At 41.8% G+C, this 21,778-nt stretch overlaps 1 protein-coding gene across 2 annotated transcripts in view; it reads left to right on the plus strand.

Annotated features, from left to right (window-relative positions):
• ITPK1 (inositol-tetrakisphosphate 1-kinase) overlaps positions 1 to 21,778 on the plus strand; it is a 149,366-nt gene that overhangs the window by 33,504 nt on the left and 94,084 nt on the right. For both annotated transcript variants that reach the window (XM_037394329.1, XM_037394330.1), the window contains exon 3: positions 486 to 510. In XM_037394329.1, the coding sequence (XP_037250226.1) occupies positions 486 to 510 (25 nt within the window). The remainder of the gene's footprint in view (positions 1 to 485; positions 511 to 21,778) is intronic.

Consider the following 21,778-nt stretch of genomic DNA (forward strand, 5'->3'; position numbering starts at 1 on the left):
AAGTAAGAGGATAAATAGCTGCAAGGTGCTCTGTTCATTCTCCCTGACATTTATGCCTGTATACTTGGATCAAAATCAAAGATCTGTCCATCATATGGGATGTGCTTTGGTGCAATTCACACACTCTGAGGGCAGATAAGAAATGAAGAGCAAAGTAGAAGTGACTAAAATTAATGCACATCTTCCCTAACATGACCCACCTCCTACCTCTGCTCATCTGCAGCTGTATCAGTCCCAGTGGTGTGGCTGCTTAGTATGCGTCTTGGGTCACTTCTGAGGCCATGATCCAGAGGCTGCCCAAGTGCTTCCTAGGCAGGGAATGGAACTGAACAAGTGCTTTCCCAAATTTGAGTCAGGCCCATTAGTGCAGATTTTTATTGTTTGCGTTCCAGTATGAAGCAACCCTTTTCCATTGGTATTTGTTTTTAGATATTCCCTACATTTCAAACATTAATGATTCCTTTTTTTTTCCTTTTCTTTTCCAGGAAAAGAGGAGTAGAAGTAGTACAGGTGAGTAAAAATGATATTTGATTTTTTTTTCCCTCCTCTATTTTCTTGTAAAGAAGGTTTACTGATTTTTAAACGCTGTCATTTGGATGTCAATATGACCTGGGCTTAATTAATTTTGTTTTCTTTTCATCCAATTCTCCGATATGGATACTGTTTTTGGAAAAAAGAGGATCCCCCTTTTGTGAGGCATGTGTTGAGCCCATCTAATCTTAACTCAACAGGTGCCCTGGTGAAAGTGGGAATGCAGTTAGACTCTTCTTGTGTCTGTTAATTAATAAGATGTGGTAGTTGATTACATGATGTTACTCTGTGTTTATTGCATTCACAGTCAGGCTTAACAGAAGCAGGAGCTGGCCTTTGAAAAAAAAATACGGCTTAAGGAATGTTCTCTAACCCAGTGAGCAGAGAAACAATACAAAGTGCCTTCCAGTTGTAGCCCATGTACAGCGAAGTTCAGGTGTTGGCTACATTTGTTCTTTCCCGGGTCTGAATGGTCATATTTCACACGAAGTGTTACTTAAAGGGTGATGGCAACTTGGGAAAGGAATTATGTTACCGTGACAGCTGTAACATAGAGCATTATAGCCCTAACAGATCAAAAGGGAAGCATACTCTTTCCTTCTGGTTTATCTTATGTACTTAGAAGAGCTGTGTGTCACAGGTTTCACTCTTGCTGATGCTTACTGAGTGCTCGTTTTGCACTGTGGGCAGTGTGTTCCTCACACTTGTTTTCTAGTACCTCAGAGATGAAACTGCCTCAATAGAGAGGAGGAAAACGGGGTGCTAACCACTGATAGTTGAGGCTGCTTGTAAGTCCATGTGAAAAGTGCTTCTCAACAGCAGCAGGGAGTAGGAGAAAAGCTCAAAAAAAATTACAAATGAGGACATGTTATTTTAAAGAATTCACTATCAGAAAAGGCTTAAACAGATTCTTTTTGCTACTTACCTGAAAGATATATTTTCCAGTTTATGTGCTTGGTATCCCCAAAAATATGGGATACTGCATGGTATTACAATGAAAAGGGGCATATACTTTACTGGCTGCGTTTAACCTTTCATCAGTACACCATCATCTCTTACTTGTATCTCCTGTTGCTCAGAGCTAAGGAGCAGCTTCTTTTGTGATAATAGCGTCTCCAGATAGATACTTAGAAACCAGTATTTGCAAAACACAGCTTCACAAGCAGCACAGGGAGAAAGCTGTTTCACTGTCCAGGGGATACTGTTATTTTAGTAATACCCCAGCACATTATATTCTCATGTCTGCATTTGCACCTACGCTGTATGTTTAAGCAGCAAAGTGCTCATACGAGATCAATTCAGTGATGCACTGATCAGCTGAGCAGCGGGCAAATTCCATGTTACTTTGTGGATAAAGTAGTAACCTTCTGTGGGTTACCTGTTAGTCTTCTGAAGTCTGTGTAGCTTAATGGGTAGGCATCAGACACAAAATAATTGGAAAGGATTTCTTTATTGGAATAGCATTTTGGGAAGCATTTGGACAGAACTACAAAGGACTTTGTGACACAGGACTTTGTGCAAAAGTATTTTGTGGTCTCAAATGTCACAGTATAGTTGAGATGTCAGACTAACCTATACTGGGAATTTGTGCCCCAAAGGCATACCCTGAACACTGATGCCTGCTGCTTTGCTAGAGAGAGTGGATGGCTGTGTGTGATCACCCCTTGCCTATTGCTTGTGTGTTGCTTCCTTCATATATGCTGATGCGTGTACTTGTAGCCAGTAGGGGATGTATCAGAAATGGGTTCTTTCTCCATTCAGCATTCCTTAGGAAGCTTGCTTGAGTCACCTGACATAATCAATCCTACTAGCCCTGCTTCTAGATGGAGGATGTCTTGGTGTTGACCTGCTGGGCAAAGTTTATTTGATAGAGGGAATATTATTTTCCTGTGTTAAGCAGCAGTGTTTCTTGGATTTGTTTCCCCTTCCCCTTTAAAGAAACTATACTGTTCAAGAGAAACCAGCTCTTACACCTGACAACAGAAAGTAACACAAGCTGCATAAATACACAGGCTATTTATCTATTTCCTTCTCTAAATACATTTTTTTAAAATTCTGAATTTAGATGTACTTTCCAGTAATAAGTAGTGAGACGGAGGGTAAGATTCAGTTAATGACTACTAGATAGCAAAGCACGATGGACTGGTATGTGCTGACTTCTGTGAACAGACATCAGATTATTCTTTTCCGAAGATGTTTCACAAGAGCAGGAAAGAATTTCCTGCTACTAAAGGGAGAAGTCTTCAAATAAACACCTGTGTGACTTCTGTTTCCTTCCTGCAGTAGGGGTTTAGGATGGTCCTCTAGTCTTCACCTAGACCGATGAAATCCTCTTACTTTGCTTTCTTAAGGCTAATTGTGCTGGGCAGATTATCAAGCAAGCTGCTGCTAGACAGCAATTAACATTCTGTGATTTGTGTTCAAGTTCTGTGTTTTGTCTTAGACTTTCAGTTCCAGTAAAAAGAGTAGTTCTAGCTTTCTATTCTACTGAGTGGGGAAGCATGCGCATCCTCCAAAGAGAAATATTGGAAGAATAGGACTGGCAGTGGGGTGCTTAACAGGCATATTCCTTGATCCAGTGGTAAGACATTATTCAAGCATCGCATTGAAAACAAACAAAGAACCTCTCAAGTTGTCTGGTGATAGGTAATTGGAATTTTTTTAGAAATATTGATTGAATTCTTACATAGTGAGAATTCATTGTGAACTCAATGCATAGGAGCTGAAATGCATGATGTTATATAGTACAATTGAGTAACACCCATCAAGCTATCTGGCTTAAAAGATAGTACAGTAGATGAATTAATAAAAAGCTGTCAAGGTTATGAACTTGCAAAAGACAGTATGAGTCTGAGCCTGCACTCAAACACTTGGGAGCATTAACAGGTTAGCTTATTTCTCTTTTTTTTCCAGTGGCCAGTGGCAGAACTCTGAATAGCAGCATCTTTAAGATCTGGCAGTCTTTTGGAACTAGATTTGCTTTTTGCTGCTTAAATCCAAGTCAGTGGGGCAGCTACAAACCAGTGTTACGTTGCAAGACAAACCCATGTCTTCCTGACTTTTAAATACGGGCTCTTAACAGAATACAGTGTTGTATCTCTTACCTTGTAGCTGGTCATTTGCTTAATTGAAGTAGGCATCATCCTAGTATCAGGGTGTTTTCTGAATTAGGGTGCTTACTTGTTTGTACCCTGTGAGGTAAGGAAGCACTCCTGCTAAACTGGAGCAAGAGGGAAGACTGAAGGATGTGCCCGTGCTCCCCTAGGGAGCCTGCCTGTTGCTGTAGCAGCCCCAGTGCTATTGGGAGCTGTGCTGGCAAACCTGGGTGGCCGGGGGTCTAGCTGCAGGTGCCTCAGAAGAGGTGTGGGGCCATGCACTGCCCAGTGTTGGGGCTTCCCCATGTTGTTGTGTGGCACACAAAGGGAAAGGAAGAGCAGCTGAAGGTGGTCAGCAGACCTGGTGTTGCTGGTTTTCATCCAGTGAAAAACAGCACCAATTCAGCTGCATTTAAAGTATTCTGAATGAAATGCTCTTGCAGTTCCTGTAGCAGTTACTTACCTCCTCTTTCTTGCCAGGTCTTCCCACCCCTCACAGCTGCCTGCTCAGCTGGAGTGGTGTGAGCTGGTGGCCAGAGGAGGGGTGGAGATGCTCTGAGCAGGTGACAGACATGACCGAAGCCCATCTGCTGTGGTCTGCAGGCAGTTACTGGGCAGGCAGCAGCTGGCAAGGCTGAGACAGAGCAGCTCTTGCACTGGCATTGGGGTGACTTGCCAGTAGATACGTAAATTAAGGCATTTCTTAGTAAATTCTTTCCTCACCCTTTCAAGGGAAAGGCAGCCTCTGATGTTATGCAGTGGTTGTCTGATGAAGCATTTACCATTAAATAATTATTTTCTATAATGGAACCTAGCAAATAAGGGGTTTGGGTAGTTTCTAAAAGCTAAAGCTGGTTTTAATGTTTTTTAGTAAAAGCTTGATTTTGTTCAATTTCACCCCTCCCTCCCCCAAATTAGCATAAGGCCTAATTTAGAACTGAAAATTGTTGGTGGTTCTTCAGCCAGTAAAGTATCCATTTTCTTATGACTTTGCACGCTGGCGAGGGAGAGAGAGAACATCCCCATCTACCTTGTTTTTCAGGAAAAAATCTGTTTGGCTTAGTCTGAAGAATGTAAGATTGAAAACATGTGCAGCGAAGTGGAAATCATCACAAGTACCTCTGATGGGGACATGCATTTATTTTTGTTTCACAAGTTATGCAAATCCTGAATAATTAGCTGCAGCCCTTTGGCTTCTGACAAATTGCCAGTTTGGTCTTTGTGTGACAAAGTTTGGAGCCTTTGCATTTCTCACAACTTCAAAGCCGTTTTGAGCACTTCCACGCTCAAGTTTTCCTAGAGCTTTTGCCTGCATTTTTTTTAATTATAAATAGCGATTATTTCCTATTTTTGGTGGGTATTTTTGGTTCAGATGAACACTAATCTCTTTTATCTTAGAAAGATGTTCTAGTCAGTTGGCTATAAAAGTGGGATTAGTCATTGTATTTCAAGCTGCACATTTTTTAATAGCAGTGGGATGGGGAGGACAACATGTTTTCCAATGTGGAACAGCTGATTGTAGTAGTTACAATGGTCTCGCCTGCTGTTTTGTTTTTCCTTTTTCCCCCTACTCCCTCCGAATTGAGATATTTTAATTCTTTTTTTACTTTGGAGAAGAAAACTGTCCTTTGAGCTGTGGGTTTTACTGAAGCCTGTGAAGGAGAATTGAAGATCCCCTTCTCCCTTTTTAATTCTTCAATCAGAGTAAAATACTAATGACAACAGTTCCCACTAATTGTTGCCAGGGAACTGTTGTTTTCTTGAAATGGAGAGGTTTATTTTCACATGAAGTATTAATGGAATAACCTTGGAATAGCAGTGTTCTGAGAAAAGGAGCTTATAAAATATATATCCGATAGCATATACAGAAAGATAGGACTGGAAAGCTTCCAAAGCAAGCAGGGTTGTTGAGATGTTGGAGAATTGGCTGTCTAGTACAGGGAGAAGAAAGTTTATTTTTACATGTATGCCAGGCCCTCAGTAAAGTGCATGTTGTCCTGGGAATGGCAGTCTGCTTTGCCTTCAATGCATTTTTTTGGAATGATGCTACAAAAGCCCTCTAGCCCTCCCCAGTCTGGATTGTGTGAGGTACTTTGCATGTGCTTGAAGGTGAGGGGCTGCTGGTTAAAATCTTGAAAACATTCTGGTACTTCTTAGCATCAGCACTACGCAGAGTGTGCTGAGAACACAAAGTGAGGTCTTCGAAAAAGGTGTAATAATCTCACCTTTAAATCCAGAAATAGCAGGACTGTGGAAGAACAGAACCCTGAATCCTCTCCTTGGCCCTTCCCAGTAGGGGAGGTCCCTCTGTGTGAGGCTTCTTGGTACCCAAGAAGCAGCATTGCCCAGCAGGAGTGAAGCACGGGTTCCAGTGCAGGGAAGGGGGTTTTTGGCATGCCGCTGTATATTGCGTCAGCATGTTGGTCACTGAAGTACAGCGTGGCCCTTTTCTGGTCCAGTGGGGAGGAAGGATAAATACACATTTGTTGCAGCAGGGGAGGAAGACAAAACTACAGTACGTTTTCACCACGTGGATTAAGCAGATTAAATAAAAAAACTGTTATTCTTAAAAACTGGACAGAGTAAGCCAAACAAAAATGCATTTAGATCTGATTTATTTTCACTCTTGGTGAGTGAATGAGAGAACCATGAAGAAATTTTTGTGGCTCAGAGAGCTATAGGCTCTGCCATCACTTGCAGAAGTCACCTGGGTGAGTGAAAACATGACTAAGATTTAGAAATCTGTAACAGATACGTAATGAATGGCTGTCAGGTTTGAGCTTGTACTGCTTTGGCCCATGGAGCCAGCTCTGCCCAGCCCCTTTGTCTTCTCTTGACTCCTTGGTATGTACTGATGAGGCAGTGAGTCCTAACTACTAAAGGCTGGGAACTGGGATGTCCTGGGGTGGAAATCCAGTCTGCATGGGACCTCTGCCAAAGATTTTGATGACTGTAATGGGACCGAGATCTCAGTGTGGAGTTGCCTCACTTTGTCACTTACTGCAGACACTTTGGACAACTCCCTTACAAATTCTGCCTCTTGTTCCTAATGAAGGTAATAATATTCCATGTAGTAGAATGCCATTTAAGTTGCTTTGAGATGCCAGAATGGAGGAGTTGTAGAGTAAGATGAGTGTGTGAAGGAAAATGGGACTATTAATGGGGGCTGGTAATTTCTGCAGTTTGCTGTGTGTAATACTCCTTTAGTCATCAGCGTATAAGTGCCTCCCCAGATACTTTTGTGAACTGCAAAGCTTCATAATGCTTCCTTAGGAAACAGTGTGGGTAAACATAAGACCCTGACAGAAATGCTGGGGAGTAAAACTCTGTATTTGCCTCCTTTTGACTAGGAATATTTTGCAACATACAGTCTCAGTCTTTGCACTAAATGACAATTAGACATTGCATTTATTAATCATGATTATTGCAGTGGTGCCTATGGGCAACAAAGACTGGGACTTTAGTTTTGGGCTGCACTAAACAATAGGATTATTTGTCTCGCTGGAGGCAGATGTTGTGTTACAGTATCAAGGCAGGGCAAATGCAGTGTTTTTGGAGACAATGTGACTTGGGAAATGCCATATTTTAAAGCCAACCTGTCTCATCTGCGGTTTGCTGAAACTGCAAAGTCTGTGTTGAAGTACAAATATGCACATGGCTCTTTTGACCTTTTCTGAAGTTTTTTCTTGGAGTAGGAAGAATGGGGAGTTAGTATGACCAAGGGTAACACTTGTCTCTGACCCTAGTACTGAGGTGTCCTCCCAGCTGAATGTCCCATCGTTTGTCTGTTTTGGGGGCAAACTCATGCAGTTCTCAGCTTAGGCAGAGCTGCAAGCTCATTCCTGCAACAGCAGTTGTAACCCTGTCTTCAGTCCTGGGGTTTTGTTCCACTGGGACAACAATGTTCCTTTGGGATCAATGACTCTGGTATCCACCATAGCTCAGACTTGCTTCAAACCAAAGCTTTGTAGAGAGGATATTACCAGAACAGTAAAGGAGACTGTATGCCTGCCTTTCTCACTGAGCGTGGCTGGTAGGCATGAACTTCCAGAGGACTCTGCAGAACATCAGTGGAGTTTGTGGAAGTTGTTGTAGTGTATATTGTTGACTCTGCCTTTCTCCAGCTTCTGCAAAAGTTATTTACTCCTTTGGTCTGGGCTGTGACCTGAGATAGTTGTATATGGAGATCATTGCATGCTTGTTTGCTCTTCTGGCACTTCACAATTAAAGGAGATAAATGTATTCATATCACAAGATGGAATGGGGTTCCAATAAAACCTGGTGCTTAAAGACATTAGGCCCTGAAGTTTCTTAAGTTAGAGAAACTCTTAGCACACGTACTTCAGCTGCCCTTATATAAAACAGGGCACATTCAAACACAGTGAAACCTGGAAATGGTTTGCTGAACCTGATTGCCTTCATGGAATTACAACAGAAGAAAGTAGAGTGGCTTCAGCTTAATCAGAACAGCCTAACTTCTCCTCCACCCGCTCTGTTGTTTTTTCTTTCCTGAAGGGACACTTTTAAGAATGATGTATCTTGCTAGAAGGAATATTTATTATTCACTTTAACTCTGCATTTCTGGTGAGAGCAATACACTGGTGCTTTGTTTTCTTTGGTGACAGCATAGACCTTGTTTTGCTGTATCTCTGAAGGTAGGCAGATCAGACAGAAAAGCATATGCTGTAGATGTTTTCTATGCCTTTGGTTGTTGGTTTGCAGTATCTCTCATACTGACATAGCATATCAGTGGAAAACACTCATGGACTTTTTGACTGTTTTGAATCACTGTCTTTGTCTCGTTTTTGAGCATGTTTACTGCTAAAATTGATTTTGCACTGCTACCAAAAGCTGTGCAATTAATAGCTTAGAGTGGGAATTGTTGAATGTAGGATCTCAGTCCAAGGAAGAAAGGAGAGAGACGCGACAGTTAAATGATTACGGGCATAGTTTCTCTAAAGTGAGGTAGAAGTGGGTTATCCAAAATTGTTTCTTTAGCATAAGGTCAGATCTGTGGAAAATTTGAGAGCTGTAGTATCTTAATTTTTCTTTTCATCCTTCTTTCCTCACGTGACTTCTCCAAAAGGAGACTGCTGCTGCAGCTTCCTAGATAAGATTACTGTGGTTCTCTCCTGGCTATGCTGGGGGCAAGGGTGAGCCAACCACAGTTGTTAAATGAATCAAAATAGACATTGGATACCGAACGGTATGATCTGCCGTAAGCAGTCACTTAGCAATTGGTAGAAATAGAGCCCCTCCTTTTCGAAAGCTTTTTTTTTTAAAGAGAAGAAGTTTGAGGGCAGGAGTTGACTTTCTTCCCGTAGATTGGGGGTGGGAGCTGGAGACAAGGCTTCTCCGGCAGGTGTATATGAATATATCTCTGTTGCTCAGATTTATACTGGGGATGACATTGTTGGTATATTTAAAGACAGTGTGCTATTGACATAATACTGAAGCTGTATGAATCTCAAAGCCAGAGGAGCCACAAAAGCCAACGAGCTTTGTCTGTGCAGTGCTGCAAGGCAGATTCATCAGTGGTCGTCACACCCTGTGCTCTGCTGCTTCCCCTCCTGCTCACCCATCTGTAGAGCACTGGGTTTGTTCATAGGAGGCTTTGTATCCATGCCTTCTGACTTACCTGCACATTTAAAAGCAAAGGAAATCCAAGCCTGCCTTTGGTATACAGCATAGATTTGTCACTGAAATGGTGATGCCATAGTATATTTTACTTGTTCCCTTCTTATGTTAAGGTTATTTTTCTAAAGGAGTCAAAATATTTTATTGGTTGCTCCTATTACAGGTCAGCAAAAGCATGTCAAGAGAGCTTGTCCTCTAGATTTGCTTAAAGTTTGCTTGTTGACCTGTAGGATCCTAAGGCAATGCTGTCAGTTAACCAGTCATTAAGATATCTGACATTCCAGCCACGGAAAAAAACCCCAAACCAACCTAAATTGAAATGTGGGTGGTGCTCCTGTGTCTTTGAAAAATGACACGACAGAGATTATGAGTAGGAAGGCAGAAACCACACCTTATACTCTTCTTTTAGCATCCAGGGTAGTTCAGAGTCTTACCCGAGTTCACTAGTAATTTTTTTAACCTGAGATTGCTCTGATAAATTATATCTGCCTCATTTAATTTCCCAACTGGTGTGCTTCCTTGAACAAAAGGTGTTTTGTATCTAATGTAAAGTTACTGTATAGGTTAAGTTACATGTATATTCTGTCCTCATTTGACTGTTTGTTATGAGTATTCAGTAGTCAGTAAGGACATTAAAAAATAATAATAATAAATTCCTCCTGGTACCTTGCCAGAGTGCAAACAAGTTATTTACAGTGTTTTGACAGAATCATCTGAAGACGAGATGGAAAAGATGCCATTGGGAATGAGCTAATACTGTAAGAGACTGAAATGTAAGGGAAACAACTGTTGTAGAGGAATTTTTGGCTGACTTTGCGAACTGAGAAAAGCTTTTTAGCTTTGTTTTTGTAGTAAACTGTTGGCTGGAGCCAGAAGCTTCCTTTACTCAAAGGTCTAAGTGCGTCTGAAATTGTTTTCTTGTACAAGAAGCTTCATTGCACAACTCCACTGTCCTGTAACCTCAGCAGCACAGTTACTGTGTTAAAATTGTTCATTGAATTACTGGTAACAGAGATTAGAGGACAAAGTAACTGCAGTCTATAGAGAATTTATGTTGATTGCAGAGAGATCGTTTGTGCTTTAGGTTAGCTTAGAAAATGTTCTTTCCTGTGACCTAGATGAGCTTATCTTGTAATACCCTTTCCTTTATGATAACATCCTTAAGTGGCTGAAAAAAGAACAGCAGCTATAAAGGGGGGGGGGGGGGGGGAAGTACAAGCAGTTTGAAATGGAGTCAAAGCAGATGTAATCATGTTCATGAGCCTGCTGTGGTGATGACTTGCATACCATTCAAGGCCTTTATGGCTGGTTATCATTGAACTAAGTGACTGAAAAGGAGGTAGAGATAACTTGCTCCCTGCTGGTGAGTGATCCTCCTACCTGTCCCTGCTCCTGATGGTTCTTCCGCCTCTGAGCCAAAACGGGCAGGTTGGAGTTGCTGGTGGGTTTCTAACAATGAAGCTCCTGCATTGACCAGAAGACCTTTTTTCTTGCCAGTCAAGTAAGTGCACCACCCTCACACTGCTTTCAGTTCTTGCTGTGTGAGGAAACTACACCCCAGTTGTCAGTCTCGCCTAACGGGTGTGTTGAATGCTTACTTTTGATAAACACCATGATGACTTGTCTTAGATGTTACTGCCTGCTGGGTCTCTTCTTAGATTCTTCAACCAGCTTGTATGGTTAGATCAATGCATCTCTATTTTTTTCTGTGCTTCCTAAAACCTGGGTATTTTTGATTGAGCCTGTAAAAGTTGATGCACACAAAAGTTGTGTTGGCTTTGGAGCAGTGTGCTGCATGGGTGTGCTGCTGCTTTACCTGAGCTGGTACGGCTGGCCTCTGATTTGTACGCAGCTGCCAGGGCTAGAGCATGTTCAGCGTATCCAGTACGGTCCAGGCCTTGCAGTGCCTCTTAAGGGGTGGTTGGTGTAATGTCTTTTTACTGATTTAGGGCAGTTAGCCCATTGTACAGCAGCTCAGTGGCTTATATTTACTTCTCTGTTAGGATCGAGTAGGTCCAGCTTCAAGGAAGGAAAGAGGATAGCAACATACCCTGGTGGTCAGTGGGTAGTTAGTTTGCATTATGGAAAGCTGGATAGCAAGTGGAAACGCATTTTCCCAGCTGTTACTTCAACTTCTGCATTGTCGTGTTCCTTTTTGCTTAAACGGCAAAGTGCTGATTTAGTCACTCAGAAGGTTTGAGTGATGTTTTCAGCAGGTCTGCTTTCATCATGCTCCTGGCTTTGGTTTCCAAGTCCCTGCTCTGCCAACCAGTGTACCCTCTGGTGTGCGAGGAGGACCTCTCCAGACAGCAGTGGAGGAGGGAGTGCCTTACCCAGAGGTTCCCCCAGCAAACCCCCAGGAAACCAGCTGGAAGCACCATGGTTGCAGCATTGCAGGGGGACTTTGGAGGGACTGAGCTCAAACCAAAGGTGCTTCTAGAAGACAGGTGTGGCCAGCCCACTGCCTTTGAGCCACCTGGGACTTGAAAGCAGTTCTCATGCAGCTGCTATGCCATGGTCATGTCCCAGGAGTTGTGGTAGTCCTGAATCAGCTGAGGTTATTGCGGGGTGTCCTGTTCTTTCTTAACAGCCAGAAAGGGCTCTGTTGTGTGTTTCTGTAGCTCTCGGCTCTGTGTCTCTTTTGATGTGTCCTTCTGAAATCAATGAATCTTGACTGCTTTTGCCTTTTCCTTAGCGCTGAATATTCCTAGTTCTTGAGGACTGTTTTTTTGTAACTATTGTTCAAGAGTCTCCTGGGATGGGTACAACTTAACTCTGCTTACAGCGTAAGTGATTTGCAAGTAATACTAGGCTGTCTTCTTTGCTTTGTGTAGAGAATTGCAATGTAAATGCTGCATAATCATGCATGAAAAATAATCTGTCCATGGAAATGCTGTCTTGAAGGTCGTCATTATTACTGCCCAGATATGGCTGTCTGTGGCCAAGGTTTGGTGCAGTAATACCATCAAGTTAATGTTTAAAAGAAGAGCTAACAGAGTTTACTTCATCTTCATTAGACAGGAGTACCAAGCGTAGTTGCTGATGATTAGGAATTTTAATTTCTTATAAATTTTCTTAAGCTTGATGTGCTACAACTTTTATTTATTGAATCTATCAGGATTGTTTATGATTCTGTCTGAAGAACTTTGTGTGTTTGCAGAGGATAACTTAGCAACAGCCTACAGCATAGTGAGGTTGCCTATGGCATGCTCACAGTAGTACGATGAACCGTAAAACAATGAGGAAACACCCAGGAACAGCAAGTAAATAGAACTTTAAAGCAAAACAAAGCAGTTCACTTACTGAAGAGTTCCATGTTTCTGTGGGGCACTGTTTGTAAAATTCTTTGCTTTTCAGTCTTTACTTGCATGTTTGTCATCCTGATCTAAGGATACTCTCTGCCTCTGTAGGTGTTCATGGTATGTCTGCAGTTGTTGTAATGGAGCATCTCCTGAGTATTCAAAATAGAAGCAACTATATGGTATTAAAGCAACTCACACTTTAATCTGCTAAATCTTCTTAATTAGTGCTTCACCAAGCTGAGGAATAAAAGTTTGCTGAAGGGGTGTGGGATCTAGGCTGGTATTCCAACTTTAAAGCTGTATGCTAATGTTGTAAGACTGCTGTTTCTAATAATCAACATTTCTTTTCCTGAGAGTGGTAGGGTTTTTATCTTGTTTAGGGTTTGGGTTTAGGGATTTGTTTCGTTTTTTTTTTTTTTTTGAGATCGAGAGGGATTATAAATTCAAGTCTGAATATCTGCATATTTCAGACCACTTATTGTTGTATGTTGATACTGATAACTCGCTTGACTTAAATGACTTGGTTTGCATTGGAGGTGAAAGCTGAATGCAGTGAAAAAACATTTTCTTTTTTAAAAATTGTCCTCGGGGTCTGAGGTATGGACATGAAATACATGGTAAATACCCCACGTCTGTGTTTGGTAGGCAACAGTAACTTGACAGGAACATAGCTGACATTGTGGTTATGGATTTTACTGGTTCAAGGGGCACATAGTAGGTGGGGAAACATTGAGTGTTGAAAAGTCATGCTTTATTTTAACTATACTTTCAGATTCTGGGATGTAGGGTGAAGAAATTCTACCATTTTTTGAGCTTTTCAAGAACAAACCGAACTGCAATATTTGCATTTAGGTCTAGTGTTATCTGAGTTTTAAAAGAATTTGAGTATGAATCTACGTTTTAATAGAAAAGGTGAGATTTCAGTAGAATTCAGGTTGTTGCTGCTGGTATTCCTGCAGTCACTTCAGATTCTTCATCCCCTGACCTTAGAATCTGGTGTCTTCAAGGAGAAGAAAACAGGGAATGTTATTATTTTGCTCTGAAAATATCCCATGTAAAACAGACTTTCATAGTAAGGAAAGTATGACAGTACAGTGCTGAGCATGAGCCGTGGTACTTTCTACTAAAACAATGAGGCTGACTTAGTGAAAGACCTCAGGTCTTCCCTCTGTTGCTAACTTACACTGCCATACAACAGTTGGAACAGTTCAACATAAGAACAGTGCTGAATTATCTCTGTTTGTAAAACCATGTCTATAATATATTTTAACACTAGCTGTCTGAGATCTTTCAGTGTCGCATACTTCACTGACTTGAAGGCTGTCATGCTTGCATGCTTACTTCGTTCATAACACTACAGATGTTGAAAATCATGCTTCACTGTGTTGTCAAGGTTTATCTGAGATGAGCCAGCTATTAAGGAGGTAGGGCAGAGTCATGCCTTTACACATGTAGTCTGTTTGGGGCAGTCACACAGTTTGTTTAACCTGATGGGGTAAGTCAAACTAAACCTGTCTTGGTTGTCTTGTTCTGTGCATGGCATAAAGAGATTATCTAAGGTTGTGCTGTCCTTTGTCCAGATGCTTGCAGTAGTCAGGGATTTGAAGAATTTACATTTGATGGGAACAAGAAACGATTAATTGTGGCTAGAGCTTTCAGTTAAGTGCCCTCATTGCACTTGTTTGCATTTAAAAGCACATGCAGCGTTTCCTGTCATTTCAGTCTGATTTTGACTTTTCTCTCCTGTCTGTTTTCTGTGAAAAACAATGGATACTTACCTACTTTAATACCCATTGCCTCATGTTTGTCATTTCACCGATTCTAAAAGCCATACATTTGATGAATAAACGGGTAAAAGAATAAACTCTATACAAGCTAATTCTAAACCTAAAGCCCATGAAAATACGTTAAACTACATATATAAAATATGTAGAGTTAGCCTTCATGAAAACATTAGATGACACTTCCCTGTGTGTTGTAGTTTTGGGATAAAGTGCTTGAAAGAAAGCCAAGGCATTTCTACCAAAAAGTTTGTCACTTAATCTCCATGCTGAAAGCATTGTTTAAGTCAAGGTTACATAAACCTTGCTGGTCATAGGTTTGCATTTTGTCCCTTATTTTGTAGAGTTTTACTGTCTCCTTTGTTTAAGCTCTGCATATGGGACTTCCTTTTGAGCTGAATGTTTCTGCAGTTAGCATAAGCAGGTTAAGCCTAAAGGACAGAGCTTTTGAAGAGCAAATTTCAAACTTCAAACCACTCTTTGCACTGACTCGGTATCCTTCTTTGTTCCCCTTCACAAATGTCTGGGCTGTGGTGTTCAGAACAGGCTGTACTGAAGGACGTATGTTTAGGGCCTGTCCTGTGCTTGAAGTTGGCTGGAGGCAAGCCAGCTCTTCATTTTGAGGTTGCAGAATTGTGCTAGTGTGGCAGAGGACTGGCTTTGTTTCTCCATGGGACTTACTAGCCTCCTGAGCCCTGTGCCGTGCCAGTGAGGCCAGGCAGCATCCCTGGTAGAGCCAGGTTATGTCTGCTCTGCCTCTGCAAAAAGAGGCAGATTATACGTGTCTCTGCCCGTATGTGACCACAGACCTAGCCAAAATCCATGAATCCGTGTGAGTACAGTATTTGAATGACTGTTTATGTAGAGAGAGCATTGATGATGGGAAGCCTCCTGCAGCATGATGAACTATTAGGATAGTCCCCTCTAAACTGCTGGCTCCCTTCTGCTGCTTGCTAACTAAGTACCAGCTTATGCTGCTGTGTTTCTCGCAGCTTGTTTCTTGCACCAAGACAGGCAGAAGAGTGCTTTGTGACTCACGTGTTACCTGCAGCACACCCTGGGCTGTAAGCTAGGGGAAATGATCATTAAAAGATACTACTACTTACCAAATTAGCTTCATAGTTAGTTGAAACTGTTTCAAATCATGATTTTTGTTATTTTCACAAAGGTGTTTTGGCAGATTATCACTTTTGATGGAGGTCATGGTGAGGGGCTGGGGCTTGGGCTGTAGGACAAAGCATGACCATATTGGTCCTTCTTGTATCTGAATTCTGAGGGTAAGTTACTAAGTAATGAACCTGCTTTTCAAAGGTGTTGAGCAGCTGCTTTTAAGGTTCATGAAAAATGCCAAATACTGCTCTAGCTGTTTCCTCTGGGTGTAACAACGAAAGCAGCACTCCACTCTGTACAAACTTTTGTGTGTATGTGCGAGGCCCATTCTGTCTGTTGTGTCTGTGTTGTATCGTCCTGTTCCCTCCCCAAATCTTAGCTGAGAAATTCTTCTGAATGAACAGAATACTGCTTGTACTTGGGTTGATCTAGACCTCTTTTATTAGTTAATGATGTAAATGTGCATGGGTGACTTACAGTTTTGGGGTACAGGAAGGAAGAGCCTCTTGGGTCCCTCTGCTAAGGCTAATCTATTGGTCCTCCCCTCTATGAACATTCATATAAATTGTAGTATTTGGCCACTTTTGAGGGACTTTTACTTTTCTAACTTCAGAGCAAAATACACAAAATCACACGTGCAACAGCTTGTGTGTCACGAGCAGAATTCCAGTCTGAATGAGATTATCGTAGTTATACTTTGCAAAATAGCGTGATTTTGGTATTTGTGTTTCTTATGGCTCTATTAAAAAAAAAATTACATTTGTAAATCTACTACTTAGTGGCAATGCAGTAGACGAAAGCTAAAATTACAGGCTTTTAACCTTTTATTTCCTAGTAGCTTCACAGAAGAAGTTGTTTCTCTTAATGTTTCAGTGTTTACACTGGTTTTCCTTTGCAGTTAATGAGATACTGCCATACGCAAAAGGGATGTGTACTCTATATGCATTCTAGTTACATGGGGGGAAAGGAGGCAAGTAATAGAAATTTCAGGATGAAAATTTTTTTTAAGTAAAAGGTTTTCCCCAGAAGATGAGATACTTTAAGTATTCAGTGAGGGACTTTGGTTCTGTGGGAACTGGTCAAATTATAGCAGACATAAATATAGAAGCCAAGTAGCATGGCGACTTGCCGAACCCCTGCCCCTATAAAGAAAAAAACCTGAACACCAGTAGCTTATTCCTGCACTTTTAATATGTTTTTTTGAAGGGGTGAAAGATTGCTCTTTCCAGTAGTACAGAGACATTTCTTGCCTGAGCACCTCTTTGCAAGCAGGGTTTCAGACCAGGTGAGTCAACACCAGGGCATGAGAAAATTAATAGGAAGGATCTGAAAGCTGTTCTCATTGCATAGTAGAGTTTAACATTTTAACTTATCCATGGCTGATATGGGTTGTTGCTTAGTTTTGTTTGACAGAGGGAACTAGGCCAGTCAGGTAAACAAGACAAGCTTTAAAATGCCAAGATCCATATCAGTTAAAAACCTTTTCTGTAGTCTGGTGCGTCCTTTGGTCAGAGGCGGTGGCTCTGGGCAGGAGCTGTGGCAGTGCTCCTGCGGTGTAGCTGAGAGAGTGGGGTTGCAGGATGAGCCATTATGGGTAGCAACAGTGGCATCATTTCCACATGGACTGTTTGAATCTGTTGAGGAGCATAAAATACATAGTTATGTTGCTGATCTGGACCAAATCGATGCCACTGTGTCCTCCTTTGCTCATTTTCTTAGGAAGAATCAGGCTTTTGAATGTGGCTGTGCCACAGCCGTGTCTCCTGTTACATTTGAAAATACCACGTATGGTAGACAGAGCAGTCCCAGACATGTTTTTAAGGATACTACCCATTTTCTCTAAAACTCTGGACAACTTTCTGATTCTGAAATAGCAAACTCCTGTCATGAGCTTGGTATGTCTAACATAAAGACTGGGAAAGAGAAGTTTTATTACCAAGAAAACAAAGGTCACCCCTCCTGCAGGCACAGGATGAACAGGAGAAACTTTATATTCCCCGGTAAAAATAATTATCTTGCTTTCTAGTTGGTTCCTAATGTAAAATCCAACCAAATAAAAGAGCCCGGAATAAGTCCAATAAATTGTTACTGTGCTGCTGCCACCTTTGTGTAGTAGGTTGTTAGCTTATGTCTAACTGTTTTTTGTCAATCTGATATATAAATAAAAATTATAAAATGCAATTTATTGCATGGGCTGGAAATTAATTGCTGTTAGGTCTTAGTTATTTCTCATCATGCTTGCTGGGAACTTTTCCGTAGAAGGAGACAGCTTGAAAGGCACCCATTTTTCATAAACTATTTTTAATACTTAAAAGTTACTTGAAGCACTTACTTGAGACATTTATTTTTGGCAGGGAAGAAAACAGCTGAATTCTCCTGTATATGTTCTTAGTCTCCGCTGCAGGGTGAATCTCCCTTCTTTTTTTCCATTCTTTTTTTTTTTTCCTTCTCCTCCTTGACAGGCTCTGTCTGTATTTCTGTCTCCTGCTCCCACTTGTCTCATGGAGAGTAAGAATTTGGAAGCTTTGCCATGAGAAGGAGGCAAAATGTGCTGCAACTTCCTATTCTACACACTTCTTGCCTATTGATCCCAAACATACAGGCATAATCATGGTTCAGGTTAACCAGGAGGACATTAGGTGAAGCATTTGGCAAGTTGCCTTTTATAAGCTTTAGTTTCTTAGCCTTGCAAATGCAGGGTTTGGAGTGGAGGTGCCTCTTTCAGTGACTTGCAACCTACTGGAGCAGAAGGGAAAAAAAGATGGGGGAAGTGAATGGCTGGGAAAGCTGGTCCCTCTGCATAGCGGGATAACACAGGAGGTTTCTGGAGGGATCGGGCTGGCTGGCTTGTCTGCAGATTTTATAGTTCCCTGGAGAGATGGCTGGCTAAAGGAAGCAAAACGAAACCCTAGCCACACATGTTTTAAGCCAGTTTGTGGTGGATATTCCAAGCAGTTAAAATACCTGGGTTTGTTCCCACGTTGGAGACCGGATTATTTTTGGGGGCCTTAATTTGACCCATTAGCAGTATTGGTCTGTATTTCATCAGGGATTTAGGAGCTTTTAACTGATTGAAGAGGTTTTAAGATCCTCTGAGAGGCAGTGAAACACTTTTCTCAACAGAATTATTACATAGTTTGAATTTTATATTTACCCTCTACTGCTTGGCACACCTTTGCACGATGAGAGCATATTTTTCCTAGTTAATTTACCATATCACCACTTGTTGCCTAGTTGCTTAGATAAAGACACAGTTTTCCTGCATCGCGGGCACTGGTCTGTTAGTGACTGTGGGACAAAGAGGTGACTAGAAGTGGCTATGAAAAGGAGGGAATTGATCTATTGGGGAGGAAAGCTACAGTGACACGTGGGGCTAATGGTCATCTGGGGTTTTCTTGGCTTAAAAACCCTTGCTGCAGAATTGCTGTCCTTCATTCTGCAAGCACAGCCTGTACCATCGGTGACCTGTGCAGCACAGCCTGGCAAGTGCCGAGCGATGGAGAGAAGAGCTGTTTGCTCCTTGCCCCTGCCTTCAAGCACTGCTCGTTACACTTGGGCAGCTGTTTACAAAGCCCGCTGCTGCGGTCGTAACACATCTAGATTGCAGTGCCTCAGCTACACCAGTGCCGACTGCCCTTTCTGCAGGAAACCACCTGATTTTCCATTATACCAGCCTTGATGGTTCCAGCTGCTGCTTTCTCCTTTTCTTGAGTTCTGTTAGTTTTGCATGAAATCTCACAGAGCTGATGTTGCAAACTCATTTATGTTTTAAGAATGTGCTCTTGCAACTGTAGCTGCCTGAGAAGTTTTCTCACATGCTGCACCCTGCTGTGGGTGTTACAGGCCATGGTTAATTTTTGCTCTGGGAGGGTTCTACCTTTCTATTTTCTTGGTGCACCACTAACCGTGGCAAGTGTAAGTAGGGTGAATCCAAAATAAGCGTAAGTAACTCTCTAAAATTTTCTGGATAAACCTGTTCTCCTACTTTATGTTATAGGATGAGCTACATTAAAGGAGAAGAAAAAAAAGCTTGACTTATCTTCTATGTGTACATATGTTGTGTTGATTTTAATCATAGGAACAATTCCTGCCACATATTACTGTGATAAATTTAATGGTATTTAGCATGTTTTAGCTACCCTTCTACTTTGCTTATGTCTGCAGGCAGTAAAATATGTAAAACTGAAATTCCCACTGTTAGCAGGAAAGCCAAAGGTGAGCCTGTCCACAGACAGCATAGTACTTGTTGCCAGTGCAGTCTGAAGATGAATTGTTCATGCTTGTGCTTCCTAGCATCATCCTGGGTTGTGGGGTGAGGAAAGGGAGGAAAGATGACAGATTTCAGTGAGAAAAGATGACAAGCCTTGAAGTCTTACTGTCGGTTACTCATTGCAGTAATGAATATGACAGGGCATCCTTTTCATGACCTACCTTCATCTCTTACAGCATCTTTATGGGATGTAGATGCCCACAGGGTTGAAGTGCCTAACTTAGGATGTGCTGTGGAAGTGCATGTTCTGTAATCTTTCCTGTCTAGCTACTGGTGAACCAAGAGTGCCTCTGAAAGCTGGTCAGACAGTAAATGAAAAGAGTTGTGTTTGCACAGGGCGTTTCCTAACTGCACTGGTAGCCTGTTTGGTGTCAAAGTACACATGCTGTAGACACTATGAACTTGTCAAATATTAAAAACAGTCACTTCTTTAAGTTCCTTTGTGAAGGGAGAGCCTTTTGTCCTTTTGTGAAATGAACTGGGCTTTTAAAAATCGTGGTTGTTGGTAGTTGATACAAGGAAGTGCCTGGAACCACAGAGCACATTACAGCACTCACCAAAATACATTTATATTGGTATGTCTCTTTGTAAATAGCTATGGGTCACAGCTAATAAACCAGAGGTTACTCAGCCCTGTATGGCTACAGGCTAGTTAATGGGCTGAACTCTTAACTACGATAGGTTTTTTTGTAGTATTAGCATACTTAGATGTACTGCTGTCTACTGCATTCTGAATGCCGCTGAGCTGTGTAAGGGCTTTTTAAACCTCAGAGCAGATTTATTTGGAAAGCTCTAGTTAAGGCTTGAATGACGCATGTCTGTAGTAAGCAATACATTAATATCCCAGAACACTAACCCTGCAAGCCTGCCTTGGTCAAGGACTTGGCAAATGTCTGCAGTCACTAGATAGTGGATTCAGTCAGTCATTTTCAAATGCAGGAGGTAATTTTTATTGGTCTTACTTTCATGTCTTGCAGACCTGCATGGTCCAGAGCTGACCGCAGGCAACACAGGGATCAAAGCTGGGCAGCCTGTGGACGCACAAGTGGTGCTGCCTTACGGAAGGGGACAGGCCTGCTTCCCTTTCTGGGAGCAAAGCTGCTGTAGCAAAGAAAGGACCCAGTTATAAAAAAACCTGCGTAAAGCTTTTCTGGTTGGTTGAATTGGGGAGGGGGGCTCCGTAGATGCGGAAATACCGATGCTCTGTTTCCCTGAAGTGCAGGATTCTTTCCTATGTTTTGTCTATTGTTTGGTTTAAAAAGCTCCAACCGATTCAGCTTTCACCAGTTCCTGTGGGAAATTGCTCCATGGTCTAACACGTTTGTCTGCCAGGAAGTCTTTCTGCTAATCAGCCCATATGTTTCCTTCTTTTCGTCCCATCAGTCCTAGTTAACCCATTTTGTATGCTGCTCATCTTAAGCATTCTCTGTCTTCTAGGGCAAAGCTCCTTTCAGATGCTGATAGTCTTTTACCGTACTACCCGTTCACCTTGGCTGAAAGTAAGGTTGCTACGCAGCTACCTGGCTTCAGTGCTGATGAGCTGTAAATCCACAGACTTTATCTTATAGTAACTTGTTTGCTTAATTGTAACCTAAGAATGCCTAGGAAATTTACATACCTAAATAAGTTTAGCTGTGACCTGGGAACCCGAATCCTTATGTTACCTTGGGTATCTTAGCTATGTTTAGCTTTATTGATGGAAATCGAGCACTTTTGCCTGTTTTTTGTTGCTGGTCACCACGTTCCTTCCAGTGTTGTAGTGCCCTTTTTCCTGGCAGCCTTGAAAGGTGCAGAAAAAGAAATTGTTTCCATTCCATGTCATTAGCAAGGATATTGTATATTGACTTAATGATGTTTTCGAAAGGGCTATAATTTACTTTATATAAAGCTTGAAATTGTACAATAAGAAGTTTGTTCTCCTTTTTCTCCTTTCCCTTCGGTTTGCATTTCAGAACACTCTCCCAGTTTAGCTCCCACACCCCACAGCAGAAAAGCTTCTTGTATTGCTGATCTGGTCCTTTTTGCATGTTTGATTGTATGACCACGAGGGTG

This window comes from Falco rusticolus, chromosome 7 (genome assembly GCF_015220075.1).
Source record: "Falco rusticolus isolate bFalRus1 chromosome 7, bFalRus1.pri, whole genome shotgun sequence".
In the NCBI taxonomy this organism is placed as follows: Eukaryota; Metazoa; Chordata; class Aves; order Falconiformes; family Falconidae; genus Falco; species Falco rusticolus.